General features: G+C 35.0%; 1 protein-coding gene across 1 annotated transcript in view; it reads left to right on the top strand.

The window, feature by feature from the left end:
* The window catches only part of AGFG1 (ArfGAP with FG repeats 1), a 68,811-nt gene that overhangs the window by 29,086 nt on the left and 20,973 nt on the right, over positions 1–18,752 (top strand). The window contains exons 3-5 of the mRNA XM_008567317.1: positions 6,153–6,268; positions 9,765–9,927; positions 10,934–11,087. Coding sequence (XP_008565539.1) covers positions 6,153–6,268; positions 9,765–9,927; positions 10,934–11,087 — 433 coding nt within the window. The remainder of the gene's footprint in view (positions 1–6,152; positions 6,269–9,764; positions 9,928–10,933; positions 11,088–18,752) is intronic.

Raw genomic sequence — 18,752 nt, 5'->3', positions numbered from 1 at the left:
AACACATAGCAAATAAAACTAAAAGGTAAAGCAATTGTTTTGTGGCAGGCACCATACCGTATAGGATAATTTACATATATCATTTCAGTTTGAGAAAGTAGGGCAAATGGTAATCTTTCCTGAAACTACTACTAATAATCATAAAGCTAATTATAATTTACAAAGCGCATTCATAAATAACGTGTGTTTGAGAGTGAGGGGGTAGGGTGGGGGTTGTCGGGCTCATAATCCTAGCTGAAGGAAGAAGGGAAAATCTTCCCACTCTGCGAAAACCACAGTACACACACAGAGACACAGCTGATTGGACCTGGAATGGACACCTAACCTTGGAGGCCAGTGATTAATCATATCCTCTCTCTTAAGAAATTAAATTAAGGTTCATAGAGGCTGTATTTCAACAATGAATCATTTGAAGTTGTTGGGAAAATACAGGAAAATGGTCAGGGCCCCTCAGATGTTCAGAATCTTGCGGATCATTTGCTGTGGATAGGCTGTGTGTGGTTGGAGTTAGTGCGCCTGCATGGTGCTGCCATCTTGGCTGGAGATTACTGTCTCGGGAAGCGCTGCTGGGCGAGGCCATGCTCTAAAACCTACGGCTTCCAGGGACCTGTTTGCCGGTTATGTAGCTCATAGACCTGCATGTGAGGGGTTTGTTACCCAGTCTGTGAACGGGCTTGGGTCTGTGAGCTCCAGACCCAGCCCTAGCTCGACAATTGGCAACGTTGGCAGGATTCCGACATTAGCCTAGCTCCACAACTGGCGGAATCCAGTAGCCAGACAGAAGTGAAAAGGCAGTAGTATGTAGTCGGCTGTGTGCAGCTTAACAAGTAAACAACAAAAACATCTTACTGGGGTAAGCAAGAGCAGTGACTAGACATAGTATGAGAGGCAAAAATGATAAACTGTGCGTTGGTGAGGGAGTTTAGGAAACATACAATCAGAATGCCTGAGACCTAGATGGCTTTGTGTTCGCACTCCTGGTTCCCATGAAGATTTTGTTTTGTTTTTGTGAAGTTCTGCGTATGATTCCTGCACACCTGTTTTATCTGAGCTAGTGTAGCTGGATTTTACTTCTTTGCAATTTGTTTGGAACACAATTCTATCTGACGTTAGAGACATTAAATGAAGGTATAGGAATATGCTGTGAGTTGGATTTTGTTTTGTTTTCGTGAAGTTCTGCGTATGATTCCTGCACACCTGTTTTATCTGAGCTAGTGTAGCTGGATTTTACTTCTTTGCAATTTGTTTTGAACACAATTCTATCTGACGTTAGAGACATTAAATGAAGGTATAGGAATATGCTGTGAGTTGTATGTGTTGCTCTTTACTAAGCCCTCACGGTAGATGTCTGAATTAGAGCTACTGGTCTTCTTCACAACCCACAGATATTTGCAAGTAAATTTTCTTACTGTTTAATTTCTCTCTAGTGTTCTAAATATTTGCTGCCTTGCTTTCATTTCATTTATGAGTTTTCCCAATCCCTTTCCAAGTTTTTTGTTTCTTTGTTTTTACCAGTTATTTAGAAAATGGGTTAAATCCTATTACTCTTTCACCAAAACTTAACTCTGGTACTTTTTCTCTTATATTTTCAAGTGAATTCATATGTATAATAAATTGGCTCTTGGATAGTCCTCGCTCTTGGAAAGTTCTTCCTTCAGGGAAAGGCTTCCTTCATTTTATGCCCATCTGTCTGTTATTGTTTGTGCACATTGTAATACTTACCTCTAAAACAGTTTTTATTTATTATCCTATTTAAGTCATTATTCTTGGATGCTGGGATGGTCAGAGTAAGTCCATGGTTGCAGGTATGTCGTCAGCAGACTTTTTCTATTAAAGGTCATGTGGGCTTTGTGGGCCAAAAGGTCTTTGTTCCAACTACTCATTGCTGATACTGTAGCTGAAAGCAGTCATAGACAGTAGGTGAGCAAGTGGGTATGCCTGTGTTCACACTTTATCTACACAGACTCTAGGCCAGATTTAGCTCAGACCCTTGCTCCTCAGTGCTGTTTCAAGTCCTCCACCCCCATGCTCCTCATGTCAGTAGATTTTATCATCTGCTGTCTCTTGTTGTAGTCCCCTCATTCATTTTAGATTTCAGCGCCTTACACAATGCTTTTTTTCCAACTAGTGTTAATCATTTCTGGCAATCCCTGTATCCACATAGGTAATCCACGTGGCTTCCTGAATTCCTTAACCTTTTATCTCCAGTGATCCTTCATCTCATGTTAGACCTTTTATATATCAATAACTATGTCACCTCTCAGATGTGAATTTCAAGCATCCGTTTTCTGACCACCACTGATCCTCTCCTCCCAGCTCATTCCATCTAATACCTAACTCCAACAATTTTGAAACAGCCATCAGGACCTCCACTTCACTGATCTCCATTATTGTAAACCTCTTTGTTGTCCATCACCCTCATCATATTATAAACCTCTTTGTAGTCCCTCACCCTAACCAGCTTAGGTTCCATGGTCTGTTAGTATAATCACTCCCATCATTTTCTGCCTAATTAAAGCCAACATTCTACCTACTTGGTACCAAACACTATTCTTATGAGTTTCACTTTAAATAGTCATTGCCACCAGTCCTCAGTGCTACCTGCAGTCTTAGTAGATTCAGTTTCCCCTTCTTCAAACCTTGAAAAACCTTTCCTTTTCAGTTGGTCTCTTATTTTACTAACAAACAAAACAAAGCAAACAGAAAAGAAACATTATATTCCCCATCAGCAAATCTACAAGCCCGAAAGAGATCGACCTTAGTACAAGGGTGGGAGCATAAGCCAACTTTTAGGGACTAAAATGTGAGCAGGTCACAAGGAGATAGATGTTTTCCCAGGTATGTCACTGGAACACTGGCTCTGTTAAATGAATGTTACCCAGTAATAGGTTTGCTGGCTAAATTTGGGAAATGCTGTATATATATAGTTTGAAGAACCTTTTGTAAATATCTAGTCTTTGATATTCTGATACAGAGGCAAGGGGAGATGAAAATTACAGGTAGAAAGGAAGTTTCTATCTACTGGCCTAGATTTTATGAAACATTGGTTTTCAAACTTTAGCCTACTTCAGAATCACCTGGAGGGCTTGATAAAACAGATTGCTGGGCACCATCTAAAGATACTGATTTCATAGGTGTTGGGTGGCTCCTGAAAATTTGCATTTCCAAGAAATTCTTAGATAACAATGCTGCTTGTTCAGGGAATTGGAGAATCACATTTTGAGAGCCACTTCAGTTGAATAAGAGTTCATTCAACTGCCAGGAGTGCCAGGAATTGTTAGGATTTTGAGCATTGTAGGAAATAGCTGTTGTTGAGTAACATAGTAAGAAATAAGAGCTGATTAGTAACGTTACTGAACTTTGATAGTGAGATCACATGAATTTATAGTGGACCAAAGCAACTAGTTTTAATGACTTTCTCTAGTAGTTTGACCTATCAGCAGGAGCAGAACCACTAGCAGTTAGTACAGAATTTTGAGAGAATCCTACAGGCTGCTCATGTCAAATATCTATGAAGTTTACCTTCAAGTGCTCCATATTTGCTTTGTATTATCATTATGAGTTGCCAAGATGGCAGCTTTATGATTTGTCTGCCTCAGCCCATCTCCTTCATTTTATTTATTTATTTGTGCGCTTATGATTTATTATTCATTTATTATTTTTAGTTTAAAAAATTGTGTATGGTGGTTTGTAGGGGGTTTGTAATGCAAAAACTAATGTCATGAAGTATCTGGAACTAATTCTATCCATTTCAATTAATAGTTATATGGTTTGAAACAAATGACTATCATGTCTCTATTTTTCTCATTTTGGAAATTTTTAAATAGAAGAATTAAAAACTTCCAGTTCTCCCTTTATGAATGTCATAAGCCTCAGAATCCTTAAAAATTACATTTTGGGAGAATCGTTAGTTAGGTTTCTGCCTAAGTAGAGTGCCATGCAATTCTTTTTAAGTAGCTCAATATTTTTTGGACAGGCTGGGCCTCTTCAAGGTTTATGGTATTTCTGGCAAGTTGCATTACCATTCCTGGGTGTCTGTACTTCTCAGGCTTTGCCACTGAAATGTTTTTATAATGGGATTGTGTCTTCACCTAGGCCTTACATGTGTCACTGTTACTGCCTTAATGACTTAATAGTATCTGTACCGAGCCTGGAATAGGAAGGAAACTCAAGAGGTATTCATTTAAAACATGCTTGGGGGCATGATAGGAGAGGAGAAGGGGAAGTCCTTTTTCCTGTTCTTTCTCTTATTTCTCCCTTATCCAGTTCAGCGAGTAGATAAGATATTTGACAAATGTTTGTCAGGCTTTTTGAAACCAGATACTATGTTCTTTTCACAGTGTCATAGTTGGATACTCAAGAATAATGTAATTTTGGAAACTTGTGGGCTTGTTTTTTATAGCTTTATTGAGGAATAATTACAGTAATTTGTGCATATTTAAAATGTACAGTTTAAGGAGTTTTGACTTATATATGCACTGTGAATAACATGATAATGTACATTTTCATCATCCCAAAGTGTTTCCTTGTGCCCCTTTTGCAGTGACTCCACTGATCTGCTTTTTGTCACTACAGATAAGTTTACATTTTCTAAAATTTTAAGTGAATGCAATCATACAGTATATGTTTGGATTTTTGCTTTTTTGGTTTTATTTCTCAGCATAATTGTCTTGAGCTTTGTTCATGTAATTTCTTGTTATCAGTGGTTTGTTGTTTTTTGTTCTGATTTCTCAGCATAATTGTCTTGAGGTTTATTCATGTTATTTCTTGTATCAATAGTTTGTTCTTTTAATTGCTTAATAGTATCTTACTGTGGATATTCTTCAATTTGCTTATCTCTTCACCTATTTGTGGACATTTGGGTTATTTCTAGTTTGAGGTTATTATCAGTAAAGCTGCTATGAATATTTGTGTACAAATCTGAGTGTGGACATCTGCCTTTATTTTTCTTGGGCAAATGGCTAGGCCATATGCTAGGTGTATGTTTAACTTTTAAGCAACTGCCAAACTATTTTCCAAAGTGGTTGTACTATTTTACATTCTCAAGAGTTCCATTCGTTCCACATTTTCACCGATATATGGTATGGTCACTTTATTTTTACCTTTTCTATGGATATCTATGTTGTGAGGTCTCAGTGTCATTTTAATTCGCATTTTCTACGTGACTCATGATGTTGAGCTGCTTATTTGCTATTTGTATATCTCCTTTGGTGACGTGTCTGTTCAAATATTTTGACCTCTCTTTAAGAAAGTGTTGGGTTTCTGTCTTTTTTATAATTGAGTTTATATTCTGGATTCAGGTTCTTTCAAGTTCTTACACGTTTTGGAAATACTTTTATCAGTAGGTGGCTTGCCTTTTCATTTTTTTCTTCTAAGGTTTTTGAAGAGCAAACAGTTTTTAATTTTAATGAAATCCACTTTATCAGTTTTTTTCTTTATAGTTTTGTGTACTTTGTGTCCTATTTGAGTTCTGCATAATTTCATTACTCTTGATTTTTCTATAAAGTGAAATATCTCAGATTCTCATTTTTTAGCTATTCAGCAAAAAAAGCATAGGTGGTGACTGTAAAGCTAGAGTGGTATCTGCCTTGTATTTGTGTTTATTATGTTATACTTTAAAGCAGATTGTTTATGATTCTACTATTTTTTGTTCTTTTTGGTTGATGTTTTTCTTTTTTTTTGGTGGCTGGCCAGTATGGGGATTCCCACCCATGACCTTGGTGTTATAAGGCTGCATTGTAACCAGCTGAGCTAACCAGGCAGCCCTTTGTTTGAGTTTTAATTTTGCTACTGGTCCAGTTCTTCTGTTACATGGTTAAGGTAACTGAGGTTTATCAGACTACATGACCTCACTAATGGTTTACAGTTTATGATCATGCTAAGACCAAAGAAAACCTCAGGTCCTCTCAAATCCCTCATTTCCCTATGAGTTGCTCTTCTTCATGATTCTGTTGCTAAAATTTTATTGCATACTGCAACATATTAAAATAAATTTTGTTCCTTCATTTCTGATTGTAATAAATATCCTCATTGAAAACAGTATTAGTAAAATTATCAAGTAGGTTAGTTTTCTGAATCATAATTTCCCCTTAAAATTACATTAAGCGAAGATGTTGAATTTAACAAATTTTTTTTTTTAATTCTTTCCAAAGGTCTGTAAACAGATTTGGCTAGGATTATTTGATGATAGATCTTCAGCAATTCCAGACTTCAGGGATCCACAAAAAGTGAAAGAGTTTCTACAAGAAAAATATGAAAAGAAAAGATGGTGAGTGAATAGTTTGTATTTAGAGTAAAGCCTCCCAAATTCATATGAATTATGGGTAAGGATAGTCAGACATGATGAAGGAAGGCAGGCAGGAAGGAACGAAGAAAATAAATAAATAAATAAGTAGGTAGATAGGTAGATACTCATTATCTTTTGGCTTTTTATTGAATTTGGTTTCCAAAAGCCTTTACTTCTACTTTGTCTTAACTCATTTGTGCCTAGCAGCAGCCTTTTCATTATAATTACCAGGCCGCCTATCCTCTTCAGAAACTTAGGGATCCTTTCTTCTAATCCTTCCCTAGCCCTGATAGCTTCTCTAGACATATTTAGTCTTACAAAGCCTTCTTTCTTAAAATCTTTATTCATTTAGCAAGTAGCCTATCCTCTTCAGAAACTTAGGGATCCTTTCTTCTAATCCTTCCCTAGCCCTGATAGCTTCCTCTAGACATATTTAGTCTTACAAAGCCTTCTTTCTTAAAATCTTTATTCATTTAGCAAGTATTTATTGAGTATTATCTTTACAAACTGGCACTATGGTAAAACTCTTGTCGTAATCCATCCACTTAATTGCATCTTGCAGTAAGTTTTTGCTCAAAATATCCCTTATTCTTATCCGAGAAATCAGTTTACCATCTGGTTAAAAAGGTAGTGTTCATACTCATACTCCCCTAATTAAAGCCATTAGATGTTAATTTCTGAAAAAGGTTGTGTCTATAGTTAGTAAGCCCCTTAAATCAGAGCAGGGGCTATAGCTAATCTTCAGTTACTCAGGGGCTCTTTATTTTTAGCTATATGAGCATAATTTAAGTGTGAAACTGACCACATACTGAGCTAAGTTGACTAAGACTCATTGATGTATGAACTCTTTTGGTTGTTTCTTTATCAGTATTGAACAAACGTACCTTTCCTTCTTGCGAGGTTAAGATGGGGGAGAGAGTCACCAATAGGAGGAATAGATAATGAGGAAATAAACGGCCCTCTTGTTTCCCTGAGGAAGTATGTTTTAACCCAGAGAATGATATATTCAGAGCCTGTTTTGGTCCTGAGAGACCACTTGCTGTGGTTTAAGGTGGAGAGGTCTTTACCTTCATTCAGTGAGTATATTAGCTGCGACTTGTACATTTGGTCAAAATTTGTGTTCTTACCATTCTCTAAAATGAACTGCTTTTTTGCGAGGCAGGATTAGCCAGGGCTATATTCAGCTGTACTAGATACATTAGGTATGAATATAGATAAATATATGGCAGTAAAATTTTAGTTCAGGAAAGAAGAAAATATTAGAAGGTAGGGTTATCAGAAGGTAAAAATATGGTGGCATAAATGATTCTTTTAAAATGAAAGGTATGGTTATTATTTTATCATGATAGTAAAAATATGGTGGCATAAATGATTCTTTTAAAATGAAAGGTATGGTTATTATTTTATCATAATTCTCAATTTCCTAGTCCTTCCACCCTGTGTGGGTAAGTCTGTTCTCCTTTCATAGCTGTAACCCAATTTTTGGTTTGCTCAGCAGTGTTACTTTTAACAACTTAGAAAGTCAGTTTGGTTAGGTCTTAGCTGGGATTTTAGGTCGGTTATCTTTAGCTATAAAGAGAAAAGTGAGTGTGAATAATAGTTGATAGAATTAAAACCGTAGATTCATCCCTGGATTTATAACAATAATATCCATTCAGAGCATAACACAAATAATTGGAAACCTCAAATAACTATAGTTCGTGTTATTTTTTCTTTTCTGAGAAACAGAATAGTAATAAGAAGAGTAATACAAATACAAACGTTAAGTGGTGGGTGGAAAGAGAGGGTGACCATGATTCAGGAGGGCCAGGACCTATACATTTTTAACCCATGGTCCTGCACACCTGCAACATGTAACTAGAGAAATGGGTTTTTAACATGGTATAAGCACTATTCAAATGCAGTTTCCCTCAAAATACTCACTGTAGAAACTGCACTTAAAACAGTGATGCTGTTGTTATCCAAAGGGATTTTGAGGTTGTTCTTTTTACCAGTTCCCAAAATGACATTTTATGTTATATAAGATGAGCTTTTTGAACCAAAAGCTGTTATCTGATTTTATCCTTCATAAGACTTGGCTTTACTCAAGAATTTATATTATTAGCGGTATCCTAAATTATGGGAAAGTGTAACTTCTTGTATTCATTCTCATATCTCTTGTCATCTCTCCTATTTACTGAAAAAAAGCAATTTTATTGTTTGTGATTATTATATAGTTTGTTAATAGGTAACACATATAGTTAACACCTATACGAAGAACTGTTCTAAATGCTTTTACAAATGTTCACATGTTCATACCTCACAGCAACCTTATCTCCATTTTATAGTTGGAAAACTGGAAGCACAAAGAGTTGAAACAGTTTGCCCAAGGTTTCATAGCCACTGAGCGGTAGAGCTATTTGAACTCCATCTCTGGAATAGGTGGTTTTAACTAGTCTTAACCATTCTGTTTTCCTACTTCTCCCATCTACTTACTTGATGTATGGTGGGTGGTGAGGAGGGTGGGACAGAACCCAGAATTACAGAGAGCAATAACTCACATAATGCCACCCCTAGAGATTAGCATTGCTGATGTTTGGGCATTATATTCTTACTGCCTCTCTTTCCTTCCTTCACTTCCCTTCTCCCATGAATCCTGTATTTACATGACTAGGTTCAAACCTGAAAGACTATAAAGGCTTACAGGCATCTTTCCATGTCAAAGCAGAATAGTTATGTGGTCCTGTACAGATTTTAGCATTATCCCTTTAAATACTTTACTCCTGATGGACATTTGATTTGTTTCCCAGTTTTATGAAATTTTTATAAAGAGTGTGTTCATATACATGTATCTTCTATGTACACTTATCAAATTAATTCCTAAGTATAAGTTTCTGTAAGTCACTTATCCTAGGGCACAGAGCATACCTATTTATATATTTCAGTGGCTGGCAGTAGAAAATTTGTAATGTTCACACTCAGATCAAAGGTGAATAATAACTTAATTTCCATTTCTATCAGGTTATAAGTGTTTTCATATCTATGTCTCCTTTTGTACTGCTTCTGCCCATTTTAAAATGGTGTTGTTGATCTTATTCTTAAAGAATAGGCCTTCATAGTTTAGACTATTAACTGTAATATAATAAATGTTTCCCTACCTTCTCATCTGTCTCCGAAGATTATTTATGATCTTACCATATTTTCATTTTTAAAAATTAAAGTATCATGATGATTAACTGTACATCCTCTGTTTAAAAAAAATAATTTTGTTATCTTAGAAAAGCCATAAGTAAATAATTGAAAGATATTTTGTGGTTAGTCTTTCTTACTCTTTTCTCTGAGTATTTAAATTAAGTGTAGACTTAAGCTGTCAGTTCCGAGAGTGTTTTGAAGGAAGACTAATGTTGTACAAAATAAGAATTGAGCTTATCATTTTTTAATGTAGGATTCCCTGCATTTTTCTTAGTTAACTGCCTTTTCTAATTTTTACATGTTTTAGGTATGTCCCACCAGAACAAGCCAAAGTGGTGGCATCAGTTCATGCATCTATTTCAGGGTCCTCTGCCAGCAGCACAAGCAGCACACCTGAGGTCAAACCACTGAAATCCCTTTTAGGAGATTCTGCACCAGCACTTCACTTAAATAAGGGCACACCTAGTCAGGTGAGTAATCTTTAAGTCTTTGTAGGGACTTCCACTTAAAGAGAATTGAGTGTCAGGAATTTGAGAATTCTTTAAGACGGCAGCATAATCTTGTATGCCAGTAGCATTATGTCTTAGTGGTTTCTAATACCTTAAAAGATTATTGGTTGAATGGTTGGAATGTGTGTTTTTGTTCTTTTTGTTATTGCTAATATGAGTTTCTTTGACTTCTCTGTAGCTTGTAGCTTTGCATAAGTATACAGTAACATTGCTATACCTGTGTATCATATGGTATACAGTTAGTAAAACATGAATCTATGGTGACCATCAGAATTAGAACAGTATAGATAGCCTCTGTGATATACTTTTACAGGAAGGGATTTCTTAAGCAATAGAATTTTTCCACATACCTGATTGTGAGGCATGTTCATCATTGAAACAGGTTGCTTTGCGTCATACCTTATTCTAAAAGCTGAACAGACTGAAGTTTGTACTTCTGTACTTTATTATGGTTGATGGAGCTGGGACAGATCTGTTACTCAGTGGCATTGCAACCTCTGTCCTATACAAGAATAGTTCTTAGGCATAATATTATGGATTAAATCCTACTCTTTTTAGTAATGCATACTAGGGCATCTGAATAAATTGCTCTGTTTTCACAAAAAGTTTGCATGAAAAAGTGAAGGGAGGGGTAAAGTCAGTATAGTCATGTGCTACATAACAGCATTCCAGTCAACGACAGACTGCATATATGACAGTGGTCCCTTAAGATTATAATGGCTATACCATATAGCCTAGGCGTGTAGTAGGCTATACCATCTAGGTTTGTTTAGGTGCACTCTATGAGGCTCACACAACAATGGCGCATTTCTCAGAATGTATACCTGCCGTTAAGCAATGTGTAAGTGTATAGTGTAACTCTTCCTATGTATAAATGTGTTTTAAGCTTGGTGAATTGGATATAGTTTTATATAAGTATTTAGCAGATCTGACTGGAAAATCTTCATAGTTAGTATGCGGTTTATAGTCCCCCATTGTAGGCCGCTCTCAAGGGCAGCAACAGGAGAAGAAGCAGTTTGACCTTTTGACTGATCTTGGCTCAGACATCTTTGCTGCTCCACCTCCTCAGTCAACAGCTACAGCCAATTTTGCCAACTTTGCACATTTCAACAGTCATGCAGGTAAGTGTGTTTTAACAGCTTTTGTCAGAGATATGTATAAGGTACTAAGCAATATCTATTCTTTATTAAACTTAAGTATTAGTAAACATGTTCTGTTCAACTTTGCACATTTCAACAGTCATGCAGGTAAGTGTGTTTTAACAGCTTTTGTCAGAGATATATATAAGGTACTAAGCAATATCTATTCTTTATTAAACTTAAGTATTAGTAAACATGTTCTGTTGAAGATGTTTGGTATCACCTATAACTGTTGAAGTGTAATATATAACCATGTAACTGTGGTGCTTTTTAGTCACAGAAGAGGTTATATTTAATGTCAAATACTGACTGACATGACCTCTTTACACAGGAAAAAATGAGGAAAGACTTTAATGTATTTTTTTACCCCTTTATTATGGAAAATTGCAAATATTCAAAAGTAACTACATAATATAACCTTATATACCAATCACTCATGGCTAATCTTATTTATCAGTCCATCCTCTCATGTTATTTTGGAGCAAATTTTAAGAATTATATAAGTTTATCCTTAAATATTTTATATATGTCTAAAAAACAGAAGAATAAAAGAAACATTTCCTTGTTAAACTTAACCATAGTAGTATTATCATTCCTTAAATAATAGTAATAATAATTTATTAGTCAGTATTCAAATTTTCATTCCAGTCCCAGTGAGTATACACACAGACACACACACACTACTTCAAAAAGTTCATGGAAAATAGGATTAAAAGATAATATGAATCCTCCCATGAACTTTTTGAAGTACCCATGTACATGTACATATATGCATAATGCCTACATACAGTTTGTTTGAATCAGGTTTCAGATAAGATCCACACATTGCATTCGTGAAATATGTCTCTTAGTCTGTAGATTCCTCCTCGATCCCTTTCTTTCTCCTTTGTAATTTGTTAAAGAAAGCAGTTTATTTGTCTGAGTTTTCAGTAGTCTTAGTTTGTTGATTGCATCACTGTGATGCCCTTTAACAAGTTCTTCTCTCCTCAGTATTTCTTGTAAATTTGTAGTTGGATCTAGAGACCTGATCCATCATAGATTTTTGTGTGTGTGTGTGTGTGTGTGTGTGTGTGTGTGTGTGGTGAGGGGTGGCTAGGGAACACACTTAGGGTCTAAGAGGCACATAATTTTGGATTCTTTCTCTTTTTGCAGTGTTAGCTATTGGTGCTCAATGCTTGGGTCCATTATGCAAAATGATATTTTAAATTTATCATTCCTTCATTTATCAGCTGAAATACTTCTGTAAAATCTTCGATTATTCAATGACATGGTTTTGTATAGGAAGGTAAAAATATATGATTGATTCTTAATCAAGTATCAGGATAACGAATTGATTCCCTAGCATTTTCTCCCATGCAAATACTAACCAGGCCTGACCCTGCTTAGCTTCCGAGATCAGACAAGATCAGGTGCATTCAGGGTGGTGTGGCCGTACGTGATTCCTTAGCATCTTTTAATGGTGACTTTTTTCTTGTTTAGTATCATTATGACTTCATAGATTTAAACATTTCCTACATCTCAATTTATTGTCATTATTATCCTTATGAATGCTCAAATTATACCATCTTTGGAGTAGGAACATCTTCAGATTGCATCCTGAATATAATTCTTTTTATGTAACTGGTAGTCTTTGAACAGTTCTCCCCCTCTCCCCCATTTCCAAATTTAACATGATAAAGAGTTTAATGCACTTCACTAGAAATTAGAAATTATTTGTTAACAAATAGACAAAACTTGCAGTTACCTAAAGTGTCAAAGTTCAAGTGAGATGATGTGTTTAAGGGGTTAGTATCTAGAAGGTACAATAGATATTGTTTTTATACATATTCCACACGTATTACATATATACACATACATACCTATATGTGTTTAACAAAAAGAATCATACTCTATATCAAGTTTTTATCCTATTTGAATCTTTGGATTTTAACTAAGGTTCTCCGAATGGTTTAGAGTCATTTCCTAACAGCTTGTTAATTTTTTGAGTCTTTATAGTTGTTTCTGTATTGGTCCTTCTACACTTTTACAGTGAACAGTTTAAAAGAATACATGGTATTTATATTGGGAAAATGTGTGGAATTGATGTTTAAAGCCAGTAAGCTTTGATGTTTGCATCTTAGGAAGTTTACCTATTGGCATTTGTGAGTGATTGAATAAGCATTAAACCAAATGTAGAATACTAATTTAGAAATTGAGTTAGTAGTTTTATTTGACCATTTGAGATCTTGCTTTATATTATTTTCACATGTGTGTAAGGGGTACTGGCTTATTTTTTGTCATGGATTTATATAACTTTAATTAGAAACAAAAAAATTCAAGACTTCTTTTTTCTAAAACATGTATTTCACAATTTTAAGAGCATAGCAGAAACCAGTGCTGATAGAATTGATTTCCTATTTGTATTTTAGCACCTATTTTGCCTTATTTTACTCACCTATGAGATTGTGATGGTATTACCTTTTCTTTTCTTTTTAATTTGATGACCTGGATTGTTGTTGGATAATGGTGGTATAAAGTATATCATATATATACACATCCCAAAATGTATGGTTTGGAATAGTTTGAAAAATTGTAGAAAAGCTTCTCTCTGGCCAGATTTCTTTCTAGCAAACATTAAAGTAACTTTTTGTTTTAAAATTTTAATGAAAGCATTTTCTAAGGACATGCTTCATGAGCAAATTGTGTATCATTTTTGTATTTTTGATGTATGTGTTTGCTTTAAAATGGGATGATGGGGATCTCTTTTTCAGGAGAAATTATATAGAGAAGGGTAAGAAATCAGGAAGCTTAAATTGTTGGGGCTGTGGTAGGTTTCCTTTCTCCTACGTTACCTGAGCTGCAAAAGACCAGAAAATCTGGAATTTCCTCTTTTCTCTTCACCCTCCAGGTAGGAAGCTAGTTCCCCTTCTGACCAGAAAAGAGCCCCAGCCCTTTGTTCCTACCTCTTGCATTTGAGTGCTGGCAAAAAGAGTTGGTGGGAGAGTCAATAAATATAGAGTGAAACTTCAGTAATTTATGAATATGTGCTAGTTTTATCTCCATTTTAGCTTACTGAAATATAATTTGAAATTATCAATAAGTAACTACCAAACTCTTTTGTAAATTTCCAACTATTTCCTCTTTCCTTTGCATCTTTAAATGCAATTTATGACTATTCATAGGCCAGGGAATTAATCTTGCACTTTTCTTTGTAGCCATGTTAGCCAGAAAATGGTCAGTCGAGTTGCTGCAGCTCCACAGACTGTTTTGTGCCATGCTTGTATTCATAATTTCAATAACTCCCTTAAAATGCTCTTTGAAAAAATTTGCTATTTAATTGTAGAAAATACAAAAAAAAAAAAAAAAGAAAAAGAAAAGGAAGGAAACCCATATTCTTATCAAATCGATCAAGGTGGTAGAACATAACTGTTTTCTCTCTTCTTACGTATCATGGAAATGGTAGGGTAGATGAGTGTGAGGAAATAGTTTTATAGCCATGTAGAATAGATCAGGTTGCCTTAATTGCAGTTGTCTTTTAGCCTGAAGTTGTTACTTATTTGTGAATGACTACTTAAATTTTTTTTTTTTTTTACTTTATTTGACTTAGTTTGTTTCTAGAAGAATAAAATGTATGCCTGTTGGAAGAAGCAGCTAAATTACTCATTTATTTTTCCTTCTAGTATAGTCGATGCCATCTTTTGATATTTTTGCCTTGGAGTAGTTTTTAGGTATAAATCAATATCATGTTTCAACTGAAATATCTTTTTCCAGAGCCTTTGCAAGCACTCTGAGTCTTTATTTTTTCATATACAGTTCACAAAGTCATTGATGGCTGAGTTCTACCCTGAAACTCTCATTTAAAAAAAAAAATATTGGATGAAAATTTTATCCTGAACAGTTTGATGTGACAGATGGAAACTTTAATAGCAAATGATAATCATTCAGATATGCCAGTCTAGTTAGCATTGTTCTTTAAGGAAACTCGTTTTTTGCATATACTTTAGTGGTTTAAAAGTCAGAAATCTTTACCTTTCATACGAACATTCTGGCTGAGGTGGTATGTGTGTATAAGCGTCAGTGAGTGGGATCATTATTGTTTTCAGAAAAACATGAATTTATAAACATAATTTACCTTCAGAACTTAATAGTTATTATGCCTGGTGATAAACATCATATCACAAAACCTATGAACTGGAAACTGGTTGGTTTTTGTCACACCTTATACTAGGCGTATCAAACTCAACTGCTTTGCATCCCAGTTAACACAATATTATAATGTGGTGCAGAAGGAACCATGGGCTCAGGATTATTAGATACATTGATTTTCTTTTAAGAAAAGCAAAAAATCTTGTTTAACGTGAAATTCCCTCTTTTTAAATGTTAGGAATTGATGAAAAAATGTTAATACTGTATAGGTGAAACAAACCATATGTAGCAGATGAATTTGCTGAGATTCTGCCAGTTTGCATCCTATAGTCTCTATTTATCTTCCCCTCTTATGAAGATCTATTTCTCATTGAAGAGGAAAGACAATTATCAGCAAGACTCAGGCTCATTAATTTGGTGTCTTGAATTCTAAACTGAGTTTATTCCTTTACACTTTTTGAAATAAGATTAAAAAGCATCTTTACTATTTTGTCACATTCTATTTAGTTTGGGTTTTTTTTGTGCAGAGGTTGCTTAAGAGTCCAGAAAATAAGGAATTTATATTGTTAAGCAATAAGGAGCCTTTTAATTTAGATACTTCTGTCTAGTGTTTGAGAGATAGGGAAAACTTCCAGTGTTTAGAAAAGGTTTTCAGGAACAAAGTATGAGCAGTGATATGTAAGGCAGTGAAAAGAAAGTGAGCCGAGATGCCAGGTACCTTTTAAGCTTTATTAAAGAAAGAAATCTGCCGGGTTGTACCCAAAATGGAGGACAGCCCGGGGCTGCCCTGAAAATGGTGGACAGCACCAGGCGTGGGGGTGGTAGAGCTTATATAGTGCTCCAAGGTCTGGCTGAAACCATCAAGGAGGGTCATAATGCTAACGTGGATCATGGATCGGGGTGGAGAACTGCATCCTTTTGGAAGCAAAAGTGGTTTCTGTTTAAGTCAGGAGGCTTCTCCTAAAGGGAAGGGGGAGGGAAGGAGGTGGGCGGCGCCATTTTGTATTTGGGCTCATCTAAAGTGGCACTGGTTATGTTGCAGATCTGTTAGGCAGCATCCCTCATTTCAGAACACAAGAAGTGGCAAAGGTACCTTGTAAGTGGGAGGCAACTTTTTAGGTACATTTTCTCCCTTATTGCAATAATACCCCTTCAGATATAGTCATCCCTTGGTATCCATGGGGGGTTGGTTTCAGGACTTTGTGTGTATACCGAAATCCAGAGATGCTCAAGTCCCTGATATAAAATAGTGTAGTATTTGCATATAACCTATGCACATCCTCCTGTTATGGAAGGAACTTGACAAGAAAGCTCCAGACACTCAGGGAGGTTGGAGAGTCAGATAGTTTATTACGCTAGTGGGACCCAAGCGAACTCGTGTTCTGAAATCCTGGGACCCTGGACACAAGTATGCAGGCCTTTTTATAGGCAAGTTAGGTGGGCTCTATAAGTTTTAGTTTAAGCATACATCTTAGGCAAGCAGCTGTTGGTTTCAACTTCTTCACACTCACGTGACTTGGGCAAGCAGGCAGGCAAGATTGCAGAAGCAGGAATACATGCAGTTGATTATTAACTGGGCTGAATTTTGGGGGCCCTGGTAGATGAGCACATTTAGTTACAGAGGCATTTCATAAGCTAGTCAGAATTTTAATTTTCTAATTTTCTCAACACTCCTGTATGCTACACGTCTTCTCTAGGTTACTTATAATACCTAATACAATGTAAATGCTATGTAAATAGTTAATATTGTTTAGAGAATAATGACAAGAAAAAAAAGTCTGTACATATTCAGTACAGACACAGTTTTTTTCCAAATATTTTTGATCAGCAGTTGGTTGAATCCACTGATGTGGAACCCATGGATACAGAGGGCTAACTATATACAAAATAGTAATTACATAAAATGTTCTAAGTTGTCCTGATTTTCTTCTTAGAATAATGTTTAATATGTTGCTTTGTTAGTAAAATAACTTTTTGTTTAGTAAGGTTTTTGGTTTATTTACAAATAGAATACATATTTATTGCAAAAGTTTAGCAAGCTCAGGCAAACATAAAGAAGAAAATGATACAGATTTGAAATCCCACTACTTATATTTAACTAAAATGGAGATTTTCTATGCATGCAGTACCATCTTTAGTTTAACAAAATTGGCAGATGAAAGTGAATCTAGAATTTATTAGCTTGTTCATCTTATTACTTTGTCATAAACATTTTAACGTAAAAAAGGGTTAAATATTCTTTTACATGATTATTTAATGGCTGTCTTATATTCTATCATATGGTGTTCCAGTATTTTTAATCAATCCTTTATTGATGGTCATTCAAATTTTTAATGTTTTCTCTCTTACAAAAAACACTTTGTGTAGCTTTTAGATACAGTCATACTCATTTGCAAGATTATTTCTTTACACCTACTTCCTAAAAGTAGAATTGCCTTCAAAATATGTAAAGTGGCTGCCTTTTACTCTATTCATGACATTTAACCTTTCTCTATCCCTTGGACATGCTTTTCTTTCTCGCCACTTAGCATTTCCTTTCTCACATACTAATGATTTCTTATTCTCACTATGTCCTCTATAAAATTCTTATCCAGCATCTGTTCCAACCTTTAAAAAAACCAAAAAACAAAAAACAACCAAACTTTTAGATTGTCTTATTTATTTATGTATTTAAAGTTTAGGGAAGCCTGGAATTTTGCTCTTAGGTTGAGAACCAGTTGGGAAGTACAACTTGGTCTTTTTCACTGAATGTGTGATACAATTATAATTTCTACTAGTTTTTATTGTTTCTTAAATTCTCATATATGAGTTTAAAATGGCAGGCTTCTAATACAATGTGAATATCTTCAATTTATTTGGTGAACATATCCTTGTTATACATTCAAGTTTTTAAATTTATTCTTAATGTTCGTGGTGTGACATATTTGTAAACTTAAAAAACCCCAAAGGTATAATTTATTAATGTAATTAAACCTTTTCTGTATCATTATTGTAGATACTTAGATTATTATTTATATGCACATAGCTGATTATCATTTTAAATTGGTGAATTTTCTAGAGTGTATTCTACATCTTTGTCTGCTTTACTGTAACTCATGTATTCAGTGCTGTCAATTCAGTCTCCTTTGTTAATGGAGTCACTTTCACAGTATTATTCCTGAGGTCATTCAGAGAGGGTCTTGTGTTCAAATTTATCATTGCATAAAATGTTTTTGGAACTTCCTGGACACTCTTTAGTAAAATTGTTGTAATTAGGTTAAATACTGGTAGGATGTGAAATCTAATTTCTAAATGAATTCTCTTTAAAGTGAGTTATGATACATAGAAACTTCATGTAAAATTTTAAAATTCATTTGTCATGTCTTTTCATTTATAGTTTTCACATTCATTAACATATTGTTCCTTGCCATTTACAGCTCAGAATTCTGCAAATGCAGATTTTGCAAACTTTGATGCATTTGGACAGTCTAGTGGTTCGAGTAATTTTGGAGGTTTCCCCACAGCAAGTCACACTCCTTTTCA

Source organism: Galeopterus variegatus, unplaced genomic scaffold (genome assembly GCF_000696425.1).
Source record: "Galeopterus variegatus unplaced genomic scaffold, G_variegatus-3.0.2 Scaffold310, whole genome shotgun sequence".
NCBI lineage: Eukaryota > Metazoa > Chordata > Mammalia > Dermoptera > Cynocephalidae > Galeopterus > Galeopterus variegatus.
The sequence above is the reverse complement of the archived record's forward strand: the minus strand, read 5'-3'. Positions and strand labels throughout refer to the sequence as shown.